We start from the raw sequence: 18,360 nt of genomic DNA, 5'->3' as shown, positions 1-18,360 counted from the left end.
TCTCAGTCAAATGGTCCTCTGGCCACACCGGTATCTTTGGCAATAGTTGTAAATGTGATTCTTCAAGTGTGCTTCTTCTCTATCTAGAGAGATCAGATAGACCTCTTTATAGGTACAAGCAAGCTGCCTGCAGCTTGCTTTTGTTGCGTTGCAACACTACTGATACATTGTGATGTTTGATCCCTTGATATTTGCTTTTGGTAGCTTCAGCCTCTGTATCAGAGCTGCTTGACGTCACCTGCCGTTCAGAAACAACTGCAATGAACTGGCCGACCAACTCGCGAAGCATGGAGCCACACTTTCCGTCGACGAGCATCTGCCATCTGTCTCGTATAGAAAGACAGATGAAGAAGCAGGTAGAGCAGTAGACCACCGAGCCTGGTGGGCATCGGTTGAGAGAACGGAGTACCTCAAGCTTGGACTCAGTGCCGAGCTTAAGAAGCTCCCGGAACTCAGTCTCCCCCGCCGCCTGCTCGGCTATCTTCTGACAGCACGATCACAACACTGCGACTTTGCGGAATACCATGAGAGATTCCACCCAGGACAGGCGACGCTGGAGTGCCCCTGCGGGTGCCAGAAATAGCCCACCCATCTTTTCTACTGCAGAAAGATCCCTGACCATCTCCGGGTTCGGCTGACACCCAACCCAGAGACGGCAATAGGGAAATTTCTCGGTAGATCCTACAATGTGTACGTAGGCATTGCTGACTTCTACAGCCATGGGCAAAATGGCCTTCCCTAAATCTCCATACATTTGTCGCTAATCTGAGCCTTCAGACACTAACTGGCAGCTGCGCATTAGTATTGTGACTGAAAAAAACCGTGGGGTGAGGCTAAAAGCGTTTAAATGAGTTTTACCTTCATTTTAAGGTCGTTTTAAGAAATTTTAACTCATTTTTAGCTCTATTGAAGTTAGTCTAAAAAGTAAATATTTAATTAAAACTAGAAGCCTATTTTGCCCATAAGTGTACTATTCGAAGATCAACAAGCGCACATAACACCGTGTAGGGTGTACAAGCCTGGTGCGCTCTGTACAGTATCCTGCCCAAGTAGTTCGCGCTACTCGTTAAACGCTTATCATTTCCTTTGTTTTAGGCGATATACGCCACTGACAGCAGGGCTCCCGCTGGTCCCCGTATAAAGACCAGGAGACAAAAGTTGTTGGCGCAACGCGCCCACGGTTGCCACCGCGAGCGCGTCACGCCAGCATCATCGTGATCCCGCTGACGGGTATCGGTTCAGACAGATATATGCCATTTGGCGCAACACTGCTACAGTTGGAGGATGATGGCAGGGAGAGTGTTCCAGGGGCAACTAGTGAGAACATGGGCGCGCGCCGCCCTGTCTGTGGGGGCCTACTAAGCGGCTAAGCGGGTACGCCTGCACGTTTATCCGTAGAAGGCTCGATAGCACGTCTAAAAGCCTACTCTAGGGCGCCAACAGACATAAACAATCAAATCAAAATCAAATCAAATGCGTTCCATGAGCGGGAGAGCGCTCACGGGTCTTAGGATTTGTCGTAACTGATGCATGGTTGTGACCAACGGCCAATTCATTTTGCGATGTCGGCGAACACTAGCTGCACAGTTCTCCCTGCAGCCTAGTAGTCTACACTATACCTGTTGTCGGAGCACGCCGGGGCAGTTTGCAGCTGACTCTGCCAGCAAGACAGTCAATTTAGCCAAGCCGTCACCGGGTGGGATGCCCGGAATGCCTGGAGCTCCCGGTATACCCTGCCACCTTTCAAAATGTTTCGCATCTTTGTGGCTTGTTGTTTTCGTAGCGACCAATTCTCCAGCCCTCTTCAAAGGCAGTTGGTAACCGTGCGCATTTGTGTTGTGAAATCAGTCGAATGACTCTGCTCCGTGACGCTAGACTCGGTAGAAGACTCAGTTGAGAAGGTAATAGAGGAGTTTGAGACAGCAGCGCTACGTGCCGCTTCGCTTGTATAATCTGTCGTGCTGACGGAGGTGGTGGGCGCGGAAGGAAGCACGGAGCTTGAAGAGGAAGGCATCTGGGATACGTGTCTTCCGAGGGTTTGCTACGACGCATTTCGACTTGCAATCGCGAACGGGGATAAAACGAGAGCGAAGATCTTCGCTGAAAGAGCGTACACCACTAGGGTCATCATTGAAGGTGAGGACAGCCCTGCAGTGAGCAGAGCAAAGCGGTTGGTCGACCGACCCGCTCAGCACCGGCTCTACAAAGCATTTGTAAAACATCAGCACCTTTCCAGAATTGCATGGCGTGAATTTTGACGACTGGCTCTGGAGAGGGAACGAGCAGTTGAAGAGTGGCTGTCCATGCTTCGTACCACTGCATGCTATTTACCGCCTCTCTGGTTGGCCGTCTTAAAACTCTAGCACTCTTGTGCCCCGTGTAATTTTCACTGCCGGAAATAGGGTAGCTTGAGGTTGGTCGCCTGCCATCAGCAAAGAGGCTCTAGCCCCTGGCGATCTGCTGGTGGGTGCTAGCCTCCACCCTTGTCTCCAAATCCGTCCTCGCTCAAGATTAACTATCTCAGTGTACTATGGATTAAAGCTGATGGCCAGCCGACGGCGGGGCTACCATCCGATCTTCTGGAGGCAGTATTCTCCGCTACAAATCACCCGATCGCCATCGCTGTGCCTGTGCCTCCGGCCGCTCCCCCGTCGAAATCATTCCCGCGTAGCCCCCATACCCTGACATGCGGCCACGATTGGCCAGAGGGCTCTTGCTATACTATTGGTGGCTTAAATTAGGAGCTTGTGCTCTCGATTCAGTCATTCGATGGCATCCGAGCCAGGCCTTGGCTTGATGATGACCGTCTGACACCAGCTGTGAAATACTCCAGCTTTTCGTCTCTCCGCCCAGTACTACAAATATACCACAATCAGCCGGAATGGTGCAAATTCAGGGAGCCAGGCTATCTCTTCATGCGGCGCTGAGTGGGGTTCTCAAATCAACTAAACCAGCCTAGCTGTAAACCGAGCAGGAGAGGCACGATTACAGTATCATCTGTAAAGCAGTCGCTAGTACTACTCGCTATCGACCAGTGAGTATCACTAACCCAAATAGGCATTATCAATACAGAGTCTACGAAACGAGGCATCTGTTAAAAAAGATTGCAATTTTATTTACGCCACTACATAGTACGTGAATAGTTCAGATATCTATCGACGGCTATGCCAGTTCCAATCCTCAGTTAGCAGAGGTCGAGAAATGCTTGTGGTTAAACGGAGCCCCGAGTATTGCCGCTAGACCACCAGTAAGCTCAGGGCAGTCAAGTATTCTTGTTGGAGGTGAGCGCCGTATATTGATGCCGAGAACTCGAATGGCTATTCCATGATTACCCGCGACACGTGTAGGCTGTCGCGTTGCCGCATCAGCAAGTTCATCACCCTCCTCGCCTTTGCCATGTTGTAGATCGAGACACTTGCGTAAATGAGACGTCTCTAGTTATAGCTCAAAATGTGGAGAACGGTTTATTCTTGCCGAGATAGTCATGCAAACGCCTTTTCCGTTCATGTGAGTTTTGCAATGGCCCAAGTACCGGTTGGCTTGATCTCCTCAGACAGCTGTCCTGGCGCTCCGAGACAGTTTGTATTTGTTTTGAAGAGAGCAGCGTATGCCTAGGGCTCCGTGCGCTAGGAACACAGCTCAAGATGTTCGATTTGTTGGATGAGAGCTTGGTCGACGGGTAGAAAGCTGGTTGCAGAGCTTTGTTCTGATACAGTGTCATGAAACTCGCTGTCGATGAATGGGCTGAGAAGATGTGCTGCATCGGGAAATAAAATGCTGAACATGGTTCTCCATCGAGCATCTGGTGCTTGATACTCATCGTCCAGCATCATCAACTTCCGCTGCGTCGTCTCGTCAAAACCGGGCATCTTTCTGAACTCCTTTTTTTCACAATTTTTCGTGCGATAGTGCGTATCTCTTTTTCCCGCGTCGCCAAACTGTTGATAACAGCGAAGACAATGTTTAGGTGCTGCATGACGATCCAGCAAGTGCATCAACACGTCCTCTACCGTTAGTAACCCTGGACTGTAACATTCATTGCACGTAGTTGGCTCCCGCTTGTAGAATGGGCATGCTAGAAAACGACGCCGCTTAGCATCATCCAACCCCGCATTGTCTTCGAGGGAGTCTCCGGGCCACTGTTTCGAGGAGTCTGTAATATCGGTCCGCGTATTCTTGTCTCCACACACAAATGCCATCTGTTCTGTCTTATCAGAGCTTTTTTAGCATATGAAAAGTCTTGCTGTAGAATGTTCGCGTACCATTAGGGATAGTGTCAATTCCGTCCATTATGCTGGCAAATGGTCAGCAGATGCGTTAGAAGCCGATGGTGTAGATAAAAGTTAGGCTGGGCCTGGAAACTTCCTCAATTGCGTGATGAGACTCACACTATTTATACGTAAAGGAACAGGGGCGGGCTTTTGGAGAAACCCCTAGAGCTACCTTGCATGCGATTCCGAAAAGAAACCCGCAGTACCATGCGCCTTGCGGGATTCTAGCTAGCGCCATAATAGGCGTGTGGAGTCAGCCAAGAACGACCACTTTAAACGGGGGCATAGCGCCAAGCGATGCTGTGGCCCACTCCGCTGCACTTCAACAGTCGCCTTTTTTTTTTTTTTTTGGCTTTTTGTTAGTGTCTATGGTGTGGCACTAGGGTGCAGAGAGACGTGCCATTAACTAGTTGCTATCCCATGAGGAGGTGATAGGTGCATTGGTGAGCTGACTGGAGGTGAGCTATGGATGGATATTCTATAAGGCTGCTTAGTGGCCTAAGACCACTAGGCAAGGGCCATATCCTCAACAGTTTAATAGAATAAAATCAGATGACTAGATTGTGTCCTCTTCACCAGGGTGAGGAATCAATCCACCCACGTCCACGAGTGCTTGTCGTGGATGGAATTGACAGCTTACTCAGCAGCGCTGTCGTGGGTTGAGTCCACGAAGCCTTCTCGTGGGTTGATGGCCACAATATTGAGGACCCATGTCGTCTCCACATCGATTTCCTAATTGAGTAATTTTGAAGCTATCGTGAAACCCCCTTACCCCGCCTCATCCTCGAAACTCCTCCGTTGAGCAATCCTCCCCAAGCCCCATTGATACAGCCCTGTCCAGCAGTATATTGTCAACATCCTTGATTATTCCCGCGCGTAGCCACGAGCGTAAGGTTTGGATAAGTCCAATTGTTCCTGCATCCATCCTGTTCCGCAGCGGAGTAACCATTAGCCCTGCTGCCGAGAACAGCCTCTCGCACTCTGCGCTCATGGCCGGCACTGTCATCACATCAAGTGCCATTCGAGACAGCTTAGGATACTCGAATCTCTTCAGGTGCCAATACTCCACCGGGTCAGCCACATCTCTGTCCAGCTCCGACATGCTAGCTTGCCAGCGTGCGTATTCATCTGCTCCGGCAGTGGGTGCATTGCTTTGCCGGTGTCTATTACGGTACCTATCAAATGAGGACAGCACAGTCTTCTGCTTTTTTAGCGCTGGCCCATCGGCAGTGGATGCGACTGTGATTTGCAGGTTACTATATTCATTGCTCCAGAGCTGCTGCACAATCTGCTTCGCTTCTTCAACCCATTCCGGGTGGTGCCGGCCCCAAATCTCGTCAAAATAAGTCCATCGCAGCCCAGGATGCAAAGCAGCGGCAGCGTAGTAGACCGGCGTGTCTCTCAAGGTATTATAGTACTTGTCCAGCTTCATCCAGCCAAGATTGACGTTAATGCCAAAATGCTCCGGCTCGGGATGCGTCTCGATCTGCGACTTTGCGTCTTCCAGCTTGCTCAGAAGGAACTCAAATGCCTCTAGCACGTCAGTCATCGAACCGAAGGTCTCTCGTATGCCGGAGGCGCGACAACGCGGCTGCCCATCGCCCTGGAGCGCTTGTACAACCACGTGGAAGTCCGAGAGGATCTCGTCAAAAGTCCTGAGCACCGCCCAATCGTTCTCGGTGAGGAAGCTTGACTCCTCAAGACAAGGAGGAAACCTCCGGCCTACCTCTCCTCTCCGGCCATCTCGGAAGATTCTCTTTGCTTTAGCAATGAACTCTTCATAGAAAGGCTGCAGTCGCAACAGCCGCTTGATCATGTAGTATTGGGATAGCCATCTGGTATCGTTGTCAATAACCACGTCGACTGGCCGTTGCTTCCCAACTTCGGCGTCGTCAGCTGCCGCATACGAGTCTTGTTGGATTTGGCGAAGCAACTGCGTCAGAACATCCGACCGATGGACCCAAATGGCAAAGTTGTGAGCTTTGCCGACGGGGCCTCTCCGCATCCACGTGTCGTGCGCTGCCCTTGCCAGTGCTTCGCCCTTCGCGACGGTGTCCTCAAACGCCTCGACATCTTTTCCAAACAGAAGGGACTTGACGACGAGATTGAGAATGTGGCCAACGCATCGAACGCGCCGTCGCACCGGATCGAAGTGCAACTCTTGCGCGATCTCGCGCATCGCCGTGTCGTTGTTCGCTGCATTGTCGAGGGTGAAGTAACCCACTTTGTCCTCGATGCCGAAGGAGCGAATAATGTCAAGGATCTCAGCAGCGATATTCTCGCCGGAGTGTCGTTCCACCAGCTCCGGAATGCCCAGGACAAGCTTTCGGAGTTGGTTGTCCTCATCTCGGAAGACAGCCGTCACGCCGTATAATGCGTGACGGTTTCTGGTCCTCGCGCCATCGAAAGCGATATGTATCTGGCCCGGAGACCTCCTCAATGCATGCTGAACGGCATCGCGATGGCGCTCGAACTGCTGAATAGCCAAGCTCTGGATAGTCTTAGCAGTAACATGCGCATCCTTGATACGCACCGCAGGATTCAGGTATTCGAATATTTGTCGCAGACGTGGATGTTCGACCTGCCTGAATGACTGCTGGCTCTCTACTATCCAGTTCACCACCAGCTTCTGGAACTCGGCTTGATCGAATCGTCGGATTAGGTTGTTCGCCAGGGCCTGGTCGTTAGGCTCCAAACGTTTGAGGCCCATGAGGTCTGTGATCGATGCGAAGGCTTTCCTTCCCTCTTTCGTCTGCAGTGGCGTTCGTCGTCGTCCTGACGGATCCCAGTAGCCGTGAGACTTCCAGAGGTGGTGCTCGGCATTCTGTGTGCCTCTTGATTCGTATGACTGTGGTGATGATGCTTTTTGGCGCACGCACGGCATGCAGATCCATCGCCTGGACGCTTCTGATTGAATCTCAACGCCGTAGTCCCATATCCAAGACACCGTATCCTTGGTTCGTTCGGCTAGTGTGAAGCCCTTCCAGACGCGGAATATGCGCTGCTCCTCATCTGAGGATGGCGTCCAGGATGTCAAAGGAATTTTTCCCGCGTCTAGAAGGGCAAGCCTCGGGAGCAGTAAAGCATCGTGCGGGGTATCATCGCTAGCTGGTGTTTTAGGTTCGATGTTGGTAGTTACTGGCTCGGCCATGTTTCAGCTGCCAGTCGCCTCGTGTTGCAGGTGGCCTAAAATGGCGACGCGTCGCAGGACGCGACAAGGCGCGCCCGCCGTACTGTAGTGGGTGGATAGTGCCGACAACTAGTGTTACGTCGGCCCCAGCGAGCGACTTAGGTTGGCCTCTTACCCTGCAGCAGAGCTTCCGTTTCTCGCGATGCTGGACGACTGGTCAATCCATCCATATCGTCCATCAAAATGCGCAGCACCGTGGATTGGTTGATTATGTAACAATTCAAGTCGTGGGTTGACGTTGACGCGTGTTGAGGTCAATATATTGGTCAACCAGTGGATTTCGTGGATTGATTCCTCACCCTGCTCTTCACTGTGGCCATTGACCATCCTAGGTCACTCAATCCAGGGCGGCCAGTCTTAAATCCATGGTCGATTTGTTCTTGGGGAAATCGAGTGAAGACCGAATTTTGCTGGGACACACTCTCGTGGCAGATTACACTGCTGTCATTCTAAAGCCGTGGTTGGGCAATAGAGAGCGGCTTGGGGGACGCACGCAGGGCGGCTAGCACGAGTAACGTGAGGAATGGCAAATAGGAGATCTGCTGACAAATTCGCTGCTGTTAATAGGCTGGGTTCATGCCTGCGCAGAACATAGAGGATAGTCCACCGCCTGCTAAGCAGCTTGAGAAGAGCAAGCTCTTGGGAACCAGGGAGTTGGGGGCGGGGGGCAAGGGTATTTCGAAGAATCGAGCATACCACCAAATCTGTGGGTATCGAAGGCAGCCTTTGCCCTAGCATAGCTTCTCGTCACCAGCGTCAGTGTCTGGTAATTGCTCAAGAAGCTCATAAGAGTCAATTTCAGACGAACATGCCGACCCTGGCGAAGACGGTGCAGGGTTTGCAGAAGGGGGCCTCCTGGGAGAATAAAGCAGGTCGCGCCGTCCGTCACCCCCCCAGACACCATCCCCAGCACCAGGCTATCTTCGCCCACGGCCGGGCTGCCGGATATCCCGCCACTCAAGTTCATGTTGGCCATGTAATAGCTGATGTTCAAGTCGCTGTAGGGCCCGTCGTACTCCGGGGCGTTGCGGTCCGTCCGACTGATCGTGGCGGCGATGATGCTGGTGGCTTCGCCGGCATCGTTACCGACCACAAGTACAGGCTGGCCGACTACACAAACGGTTAGCCTTTCCTCCGTGCCGTGCCCTATACCAGGGGTAGTTACCGGTTGCGCCATCTGGACTGAGGACCAAACCGTCTATTGCCGTATTCCGAACGCCTTCCGGGTCGTACTTGAGAAAGGCGAAGTCGTGAATGGGGTCGATACAGAGCGGCCGGCAGGAGACGGCTTCCTGGTCGAAAATACACAAGCCGCAGAACGGTCCCGGACCGGCCACGTGCCGGTTCGTGAGGATATAACTAGAACCCACGGATCAGCACACCAACTTGCCGCGAGCCTCTACACTGGTACCCTCTCTTGGCATCCCACGACAAATCCGGTTGCCTCACTTGTCCCCGCACAGTCTCCGTCAAAGGGAAGCGTGTGACTGAATTTGATCACCACCACGTTTCGGCTGATTCGAGACTAGTCCTTGCGACTCCGTTGTGCTGGACGTTCCGGGTTCGTGGCCGATCGCCTCCGGAACCCCCGTCGGAACGCTTCCCAGAGCATGTTGCCGGCAGCAGATCGAATGGCTGTGGCTTCTGATGGTCAGCAGGCATGTCAGCGCTCTTATAGCTGGTGGGCATGACATTCGATGCGATGTCCATCGGCCGAGGGCCTGATAATGGCTCTCGAACGTTGGAGCGCTACATTCTGCGGGCAAGGCCAAAATTGGCTGGCCCTGCAAACAACAACGAGAGACGTCCGAATCCTACTTGTCCGGCCGGCGCGGCCGCGGCCACCCGAGTCTGCTCCGCACACTTATAAAGACGCTGCCCTCGAGCTGTGCCACCCCTCGAGACCTTAGGTCAGAGCCATGGAAAGCGCAAATTAGGTTTCAGCTTGTCTTGGCCGCAATAACGCGCCTCACGGCGGCATCTTATTTACGAAATGCAGCACCGCGTAGCGCAGAGGGCCTGCTGTTCATCAACACAACTGGGGCGACGCTGTCGACATCCACAGAGTCAATGTCGCCCCCCAACGTAGACATAATATCCTCCGCTGCCGGCGGCAACCCCACCATGCAACCAACAACCTCCCAAAATCCTACTACCCCGCCCATAAGGCTAGGCTCAAGCCGCACCACCCTGACGGCACTCGTTTGAGGCCTGGCCACAGAAGTAACTCACTTTGGCTACAGCCATTCGTTCGAGGCTTCGCGGGCTACTCAGCCCACTCCCTTTCGTGAAGCCTTTTTGATGTGAGAAAACAGGAGATTGCCAACCCCGTTCCTCACTTTTGCGTCGGTGGACGATGAGCTTCCACCTCCACGTGGTGTCCACCGGGAGAAACAGTTAGTTATCTCTGCGTGCCAAGAGAAGCTCGATGAACCCTCATCTCGCATGCCATGATAGATCATAGATAAGAGCAAGGAGCAGCTAAGAACCAAAGACGTTTCGCCACACCAGTTCACAGCCAGTGAATGTGTGCGCTCCCCGTTGCCCCGGCCCCACCACGGCCCAACTGCTCCGCTACCAGCTACAATAGAAGATGCAAAATGAAACAACTCTGTCATGTAAGGTGCCTGCGTGTGAGAAGGGGCGGTCGCTCGCTTCTGTCCAATTTTTGACTGCCGAGTAAGGCGTTGCTTGTGCTTCCTGGGACCACGTCCTTCCGCTTGGTGTATCCATTTCTGACCTCTCTATGTTTGCAAAGGTGGCTATAGCCGCCTCCAAGACGAAAGAAAACTCAAACTGTCAAGACTTCAACATTGCCTCTACAATACCGTCTGCGTCCTCCTGCGGCGGCATCCAGAATTGAATCACTTCGAAGCCAGCCTTGTCCAGTAGCTCATGCCACTGCCTTTCGGTGCGCTCCATGCCCGCGTTAAAGGCCATCATGGTCATGTCCAGCATCGCGTGGAACGTGGACGCGCCCTCTTCAGGGACAATCATTTCGTGAAGCAGAAGCTTGGAATATCCTGGCGCCATGGACTTTTTCAGAGCCTCCAGGATCTCAGAGCATTTTTCGTCGGACCAATCGTGCAGGATGTGGTGATAGAAATAGGCGCGCGCTCCTGCGGCTTGCTGTCAGCATTGTCTCTAAATCGGGGATAGTATTAGGCGAACTGGATACCTTTGATCGGCTGCACAGTGAAGAAATCATACGTCACGACGTCAATGGCAGGATCGAAGGTGCTCTTGACGCTGTCCGTCACGGAATCTAGGTCTTGGAGCACTAGTTTTCCTCTTCCGTGGTATCTCTCATGAAAGGCGAGAAGATCATGGCCCTTGCCACCACCGACATCGACGAGCAGCGGAGCTTGGTCGTTGGCACCGCCCAACAGCTGCTGCTCGACAGGAAACCAGTCGACCCAGTAGTTTCGCGCGCCCATGGTATTGCCCATGAAGAGGTTGAAATCTTTGAGGACTTGAGGAATGGAGCTGAATAACTCAAAGGTCGTCATCTTCGTCTGAAAGGCAAACTGCATGAAGCCGTCGCGGGGATCGGTAGGACATCGGTAACCGTACTCTTTCAGGTACTTTGGTGCCTTTTGTGCCGCACCAACAATCATTTCGCCGCTGATGGTGTTATTTTTTCTTCTCCCGAAAGGTTTTGAGAGTATCAAACTTACATCATTCGATGGCCCGCGGAGATTTCTTCTGTCGCCATGGCATGTGTAACTGGCGTAGGCTCCCATTGTCGCTCGCCTGCCTCCTTGACAACCCCAACGGAAGCCAGCGGACGTAATGTGCGGACTGAATGAATTTCTTGTTAGTAGCATTTAGACACATGTGCCAAGTGTTTCGGCCTACTAATTAACATCTCTTCACTGCCTGATCTCTCAGCTAGCTGTTTGGACGAGATTGGCGCGTTATTGTTGGCAATGAGCTTGAACAGTCCCATGCCAATCGCGATTCGTGCAGCTACCGTAACAAAAGGCTTCATTCAATTTTCGTCAGCAGCCATTGAAATGATGCGAGTGAAACAAGTACCGCAAAAGCAAGCTCTACGGCAGTGCTGGCAGGGTGCGACAAACTCCCTGTTAGTTGCCGACTGAGCTGGATCGCCTGGTTCTTCGCTTCTGTATTGTCGCCATTGGCCAGCTGGGGTGCAAGCTTCGATAGCTGCTCAATCAGAACAATGCTCGGGTTTGCCTGTCTCATCGTGAGCTTTGAAATGTCTTTTTGTTTACTTTGTCTGTGTTTGACTTAAGACGTGTCTTTCTTTTCCTCTTCTGTGTCCGAACTCGATATTATAATATAATATTGGTATGTTCTTAATTCACTTTGTTGGTTGTGACCAGCGTCACGGCGTCCATACACACAGTGGGCGAGGCTAGCGTGGCCTGCAAACTGAGCCCTCGAGTTTGCATGCCGAGTCCCGCGACGTGGACCACACCGCCCCCCACACCGCCCCGAGTGGGAAGAGCCTGGGGGGCTTCGGCGGGTTCAGCAGCTTCGGCGGGCTTGCTCTTGGGGTGACCTTGCAGAGGAGCAGGCTTGTCAACGGCAGTGGACTGACGAAGCATGCTGGCCCATGTCTTGGCGGCGGCGGCAGCAGGCTGGCTGGCAGGTAATTCAGTAACAGGCTTGGTCTCAACGGGGTCAGCCTTGATCTTTGTCTCGCCCCAAGCAGAGGACTCCTCAGTAGGGACGGACAACTGCTGGTTCTCCTTGCTGCGCGTGGCACCGTTAGTAGAGGGCTGGGCGGTGCGACCACGAGGGGCACCACCACGACCGCCTCTCTCTGTAGCTCGGCCTCGTCCTCGGCCACCTTCGGACACGGTGCGGCCGCCACGAGCGGCGCGGGGAGCAGTCGTCTGTTCGTTCGTGGTACTAGCGGCAGCCGGAGCGTCCTTTGCCTTTGTGCGAGCGGGCTTCTTGGTCTTCGAGACCTCGCCCCATTGAGAAATGGTACCTACGGAGCAGGGTTAGCCACGCGACGGGAGATTTCGAAAAGATTAAGAAAAAACTGGCAGGCGACGCATCCGGTTTGCGTCATTTTTACTGTGCGCGGTTGACAGATAACTGTAGGGTTAAGAGAAGCAAAGTAAACGTACCTTCGGCAATGCGCGTGACAGCCTCGGATTGATCACCGTTTGTCTCTTGGAGGGCAAAAAGGACGTCGGCCTCGGACCAATCTGGGAACATCTCGCGAATGACAGAAGTCTTATCTCCATACAGCTTTCGGAGCTCGCCTAGGTCGGCGTCGTCGTCAAAGGCGGCAGGGGAGTCGCTGTGATCAGGCTTGTCGGAGCCGTTGGGTCTGCGACCGCCGCGACCAGCGAAACCACCGCGACCGCCGCGGCCAGAGCCTCTACCGCGCGAGGCGGAGGACCGTGATGTGACCTCAGACATGAGGGGCGTAGATTGAGAGGATTGGTGTGATGGAGAAGAGGGTAAGCCGGAGCTGGGAAGGCAGAGTTTGGGAGGAACTGAACGTGTGAAAAGGGCAGCGGCCGGTCAGAGGGCCTCTGCAAGCAAACGAGGACAGGCAGCGGTGCGTAAACAAACGACGCCAGCTACCAAGTCCGAATCGACGGAAAATTAGATGGAGGCTGTATCGACAAAAGCGACGCCGATGGGGGTGGTGGTTGCGGTTGTGATTGTTGGTGATAGGAAGAGGATGAAGAAGAGTGGAGGAGGCGAGGAGGGTTTATGAAGACGTCGGCACGGTCAACCACATGTTAATCAAACTTAAGAATCTCTCTCTTGAAAGAGAAAACCAAAAGAACTGCCTGCAGTCAGAGGAATGATCAACGATGCTTTGAAAAGCAATGCGAGAACATGTTGTACGACATTCGTCGCGCGAAGCCAGACTGCAGAACCTATCTAGCGCACCTCTACTTCGTTCGATTTCTCCCGGCATGTATGTGAATTGTCATGATTTGTTACCTGGGGTAGAGCTCCAACGCGGCAGAATCGTAGCTGATGCCACGAGGATGTGCCTGCCGGACCAGGCACGGTGGTGCGGATGCCCTATGTAGTAGATGTGCCACTGCCGGGAGGTAGCGTTGCTGACCTGTGGGCAAATGGATGCCTGGCGGAAAGGCTGTGGCGAGTGTTTAGAGGTGTTTCGTACACACAGAAGGCCGCAATGGTAACTTTTCTCTGTAAACAAGGGAAAGTTGCAGCATGTTGGCCTTGCAGTTTATCAGGAACAGCGCAAGTTCCACAACCGGGTTCGACCAGAAGGGGGGTCGTTAACAGTTCTGTCATGCATAGAAAATTCCCGTTGCGTTCTGCAGTCCAACTCGGCAGCACGTCCTTCTGCTGAGGAAACCAAGCGTGGAGCTCTTTCTGTCGGATACGCTGCCTCTGTTGGCTCGACCGCAAGCGTTCTGCCGGGGTGACAAAATCGTTGTTACATTGCTGCCTGGCAGGCAGCAGCATTTGCAGGTGTATCTAGTGCAGGATCGTCAAGCTTTTCGACAACAAAAGGTCAATGGTGGCTGGGTAGGTGCCTACTGTGCTTCCGCCCTTGACCAGTGGGCGTGTGCTTGCTACTGCTAGGACCACATCCTCCCTGCATCCATTCGTCGCGTTTCGGCACGTCGGCGGCGTCAAAGTTCCTTAGCCTCCATTGTAATACCGTCTGTCAACTTCTGTTTCTATGATTTTGACACGGGGGGTCTTCTTCGTGCTTGGCCCGTCCACTTCCTTATTGGCGCCTTTCACTTATTCACTTGACATCGTCCACTTCGTAGTTTTTCGATGTAGGAGAGTAGTGTCGTTAGTATTGTGCCTTCATCAAGTTCCGTTCGTCCATCTTCTCCTTGACTCGTTGTCTTTTTCTGGGCGCAACAATTTTGAGACAGCCTCAACCTTGGTCTGTACGAAGGAGTGTCGTTAGTATCATGTCTGGTTGTCCATCTTCTCCTCGACTCGTTGTCTTTTTCGGGCGCAGAAATTGGGACAACATTCACTTTGGTTTGTAGGAGGGGGGTGTAGTTCATGTTGAGCCTACTTTACACATCGGCAGTCGGCTCAGGAAGGATTTCAGGATCTGCACACGGCACGAGGAGGTGGCTTACGCCAAATGGAGACTTTAATGTCTAATTGGGTGTCACCTGGCTGCATGGCGTGCGATATGCTTCTCGCATGGAATCAAACGTGGCAATCTGTCATTGGTGGACACTGCGAGAGGGAGTAACTGGACGGGATCTGCGCTCTGCAAAAGTGGCGGCGCGGCCGATTGGAACGTGTTTGGACGACAATGCGCGAAGCCGTCAATGGATGGCGGGAATGCTAAAGTACACTCGCGCAGTCACGTCAATCCAACTCTATAACAAGCTCCGAAGTGCGTGATTTTGCGCACGTCATTATTTCTTCGCCCAGGACACTTTTTACTCTTCCGAGGGAAACAACAGCTTCCACAGCCTGCCGCAGCCATGTCCCCGAATGGCGCAGAAGAGCTCTTTGACCAGATCGCAGAGTCGTACGAAGACGCTTTCAAAGGGAACAAAGGCTTATATCAAGCATTAGATGGGTTGAAGTCATGCCATGAATCTGCATCCACTGTGTTGGATGTGGGATGTGGCCCCGGCGGACCAGCTGCTTACCTTGCCCAGCAAGGATACAAGGTCACCGGGATTGATATTTCTCAAAAGATGGTGGACTATTGCAATGTGCATATCTCCGGTTCATTTGTGAAAATCTCCATGACTGAATACGCCCCGAGTGAAGAGTTTGACGCCGTCATCTCGATTCTCTCATTGCTTCAACTCCCATACCAGACCATCCACTCGATGCTTTTCAAGATGGCATCGTGGCTACGCCCAGGCGGGGTTTTCATCTTGGGAACCATCGACCCCGAGGAGTATCGCGGCGGGGAGTGCATGCCGAGAGTGACGTCCGAGTACGTAGAAGGGTATACTGCGCCCTTCATGGACACTACCGTCACCGTTACTCTGGTCACGACAAAGGGGCTACGCGCGATTATCGAGCAGAGCGGCCTTGTTATTCGCAGCGTGGAAAAGCATTCGTTCATGCCTACAACCGGAGATAAGGAGGAGCACGTTTATATAACTGCCCAGAAGCCTATCCAAAAGCCAAGCGATAGGTAAACAGCGGTTAGAGATAGATATGTTAGTGTTGATAGGTCTTTGTATTATTAATATAAAGAATACGAGATGGTTCATTCATTCAGTTTATGACGCCCGGTGGAGAAGTCCATGAGGACAACTACAAGCCCATGCTATGTATCCAATCTGAAGCTAAGCTGTTACTCAAAAAGCCCATGAGTCATGACATGAAGTGTCTGCTCCTCAATAGCTACTGCCTTTACTGTCGCGCTTTCTCGTGAGTGGTAGTTTCTGGAGCGGCCTTGCCTGAGGTCTCTTCCCAAGTGTTTAGTACATATCCTATTTTCGGCAGCTAAAGCGGTGTCTGCTACATCAGGCACGAGATGTGAACAGGTGGGCGATAGGTTAGGCGTGAATTAATGGTCGTTTAGTGTTGCAATCTGTGCGCGGTGCTTGTTCGCGGTTACCTTGTCTATCACAAAGACAATACTGGCCACGGCGGTGGCTTCCCTGGGTTGTGTTCCAGTGATTTGCATGCGCGCACGAAGCGTATTAGTGCTGCTGGCAGTGCAAGCTGCCTGGACGGGGCGCCGAGCAGCCAGTGTAGGTGACTCAAAAGGCAAAGCCTTTTCCTGCACTTGTCCATCTCTTGGCGGGTCTGGAACAGGCTGCATCCCAAGCCCACTCAAAAGAAAAAAAAAAAAAAGAAAGATTACTGTATCGAATGGAAAGACATGGTGGCAAAGACATAAGGGAAAAGTAGCTCTCAGCTCGGGTCGCACTGTGGGGCTAAGCCCAATTAAGCCAGAAACCTGCTGGTACCTGCCACTACTTACATGCTAGCCGAGTCAAGAAACGCCATGCCCACAGCTTTTACCAATGATAGACGCCATTTCTAGATGGCTAGATACAAATTAAGTAGCCTAAAGTACCCGCCACTTTTGGCTACAGTAGCTTAGAAAGAGGGACTAGTTTGAAAAGCGGAACACCTTTTTGCCCATGACTAGCCTGGGTCACCAGTCCTACGGCGCAAAGCAATCTGGACGGAATTCAGTCGATTGTTGAACAAGCGGAGGATTGGGAACGACGAAGCGGCGCGACGTTCAACGCGAAGAAAACGGCAGTCATGCACTTCACTCGGAACGCACGCAAAACAGACGCAACACCCGTCATGATTAAAGGGCAGTCAGTCGAGCCCAAAGAATGCACTAAAATCTTAGGCGTGATCATGGATACTCGTCTCAAATTTCGACAACATATTGCGGAAGCCGCGTCAAAGGGACTGGAAGCGGCCATGGAACTGAAAAGGCTTCGAGGACTGTCAGCAAGGACGGCCCGGCAGTTGTTTGCAGCCACAGTGACCTCAGTAGTCGACTATGCTTCCAATGTCTGGATGCACGCCTACAAGGACAAGCTAGTAGGACCAATCAATCGCGTCCAAAGAGCGGGAGCGCAAGCTATCGTGGGCACATTTATGACGGTAGCAACATCCGTGGCGGAGGCCGAAGCGCACATAGTGAGTGCGCGTGAGCGGTTTTGGAAGCGGGCGATCAAGATGTGGGTGGACGTGCATACGCTTCCGGGAACGAATCCACTCAGCAGAATTACGAAACGGATCAAAAAGTTCTACACGACCTTTCGATCGCCTCTCCACCAGGTGGCGGAGAGGTTGAAAGGCGTGCCGCTATTGCAAATGGAGACGATCATCCCAGTATCGCTGGAACCGTGGAGAGGCCGCTTGAAGACAGTGATGGACAGATCAACGGACGAGGTATGCGCAGGGTGGACGGTAGCTGTTGCTGTGAGCAGTTCGGCGAGGAACGACATGGTGGGAGTTGGTGGGGTCATTCACACCAAGAGTACAGAACGCAACCACTCCAAGCAGGACGTCTTCTCTTTCACGCTCGGACCGAGATCAGAGCAAAATCCGTTTTCAGGAGAATTGGCGGCCATAGCATATGCGTTACGGAAGCTACCCGACAGCAATCGCCAAAATATCGCAATTTTCTCGCGCAACAAAGGAGCGGTGGCAGCACTGAGGGGACCCTACCAACAGTCCGGACAAGAATTCATCACATGCATCTACGACTCGGTAGAGAAGCTCGTTGGCAAGGCCAACACGGTGTCGGTAGGATGGGACTCGAACAACAACAACAAGATGTTGCAAGCGGCCAAAAGACAAGCAAAAACGGCCACGCGACAAGGCGCGATACCGGAGGCTTCATTCCCAGTGATGAAGACCACGACGTTGAACAACGAACAAAGTAAACTCGGAGGTGAACGATGTATACCCGAAGGGGTAGGACGATTCTCCAAGAGAATAGATGTGGCGTTGCCCGGGAGCCACACGCGCGAGATCTATGACGAGTGGTCATGGAGGGAGCGTTCTACACTTGCGCAATTAAGGACAGACATGGCAAGATTGAACAGGTATCTCCATCGCATCAAAGCAGTGCCCTCGGAGCAATGTACGTGCGGGCAGGCAAGAGAAACGGTCAAACATTTTCTTTTAGAGTGCCCGCAATGGGATGAACAGCGAAAAGAGTTACGAGCATGCACGAGCACGAGATGGGATGACTTGTCACACCGACTAGGAGGAAAGTCGACATCAGACGGACCGAACTGGAAACCAAACATGGGGGCAATCCGAGCAACGATACAATATACACTCGCCACAGGAAGATTCGACAATTGACAAGCCAAGAACTAGAACAGGCTTTTCATCATACCGTGTGGCCACATCCACGACAACATGACTAGCGACGCTTCGGTCGCTGCAGATAGGACTCCGAACACTTGAGGAATAGCCCTCAAGATAGTTAGTCATCAG

At 52.6% G+C, this 18,360-nt stretch overlaps 4 protein-coding genes across 4 annotated transcripts; 1 reads left to right on the top strand and 3 right to left on the bottom strand.

Moving 5' to 3' along the window:
• Positions 1 to 4,907: 4,907 nt before the first annotated feature.
• On the bottom strand, positions 4,908 to 7,422 carry ISF_09558 (Ribonuclease H-like protein; the record flags this gene model as incomplete). The annotated part of the gene is made up of 2 exons (XM_018853159.1): positions 4,908 to 5,003; positions 5,218 to 7,422. 2 exons carry the CDS (start codon positions 7,420 to 7,422, stop codon positions 4,908 to 4,910), a joined length of 2,301 nt encoding a protein of 766 aa, XP_018699669.1.
• Positions 7,423 to 8,259: 837 nt separating this feature from the next.
• ISF_09557 (Peptidase cysteine/serine, trypsin-like protein) lies at positions 8,260 to 9,123 on the bottom strand (the record flags this gene model as incomplete). The annotated part of the gene is made up of 4 exons (XM_018853158.1): positions 8,260 to 8,316; positions 8,375 to 8,571; positions 8,627 to 8,820; positions 8,963 to 9,123. 4 exons carry the CDS (start codon positions 9,121 to 9,123, stop codon positions 8,260 to 8,262), a joined length of 609 nt encoding a protein of 202 aa, XP_018699668.1.
• A 1,137-nt stretch (positions 9,124 to 10,260) lies between these two features.
• On the bottom strand, positions 10,261 to 12,864 carry ISF_09556 (O-methyltransferase, family 2; the record flags this gene model as incomplete). The annotated part of the gene is made up of 7 exons (XM_018853157.1): positions 10,261 to 10,580; positions 10,640 to 11,085; positions 11,139 to 11,262; positions 11,320 to 11,446; positions 11,500 to 11,661; positions 11,832 to 12,424; positions 12,567 to 12,864. 7 exons carry the CDS (start codon positions 12,862 to 12,864, stop codon positions 10,261 to 10,263), a joined length of 2,070 nt encoding a protein of 689 aa, XP_018699667.1.
• Positions 12,865 to 14,897: 2,033 nt separating this feature from the next.
• ISF_09555 (methyltransferase) lies at positions 14,898 to 15,572 on the top strand (the record flags this gene model as incomplete). Its single annotated transcript, XM_018853156.1, has 1 exon — positions 14,898 to 15,572. The coding sequence occupies one exon, from the start codon at positions 14,898 to 14,900 to the stop codon at positions 15,570 to 15,572; it is 675 nt and encodes a 224-aa protein (XP_018699666.1).
• Positions 15,573 to 18,360: the final 2,788 nt, after the last annotated feature.

The sequence above is a fragment of the Cordyceps fumosorosea genome (assembly GCF_001636725.1).
Source record: "Cordyceps fumosorosea ARSEF 2679 chromosome Unknown scaffold_54, whole genome shotgun sequence".
Taxonomy (NCBI): Eukaryota; Fungi; Ascomycota; class Sordariomycetes; order Hypocreales; family Cordycipitaceae; genus Cordyceps; species Cordyceps fumosorosea.
The sequence above is the reverse complement of the archived record's forward strand: the minus strand, read 5'-3'. Positions and strand labels throughout refer to the sequence as shown.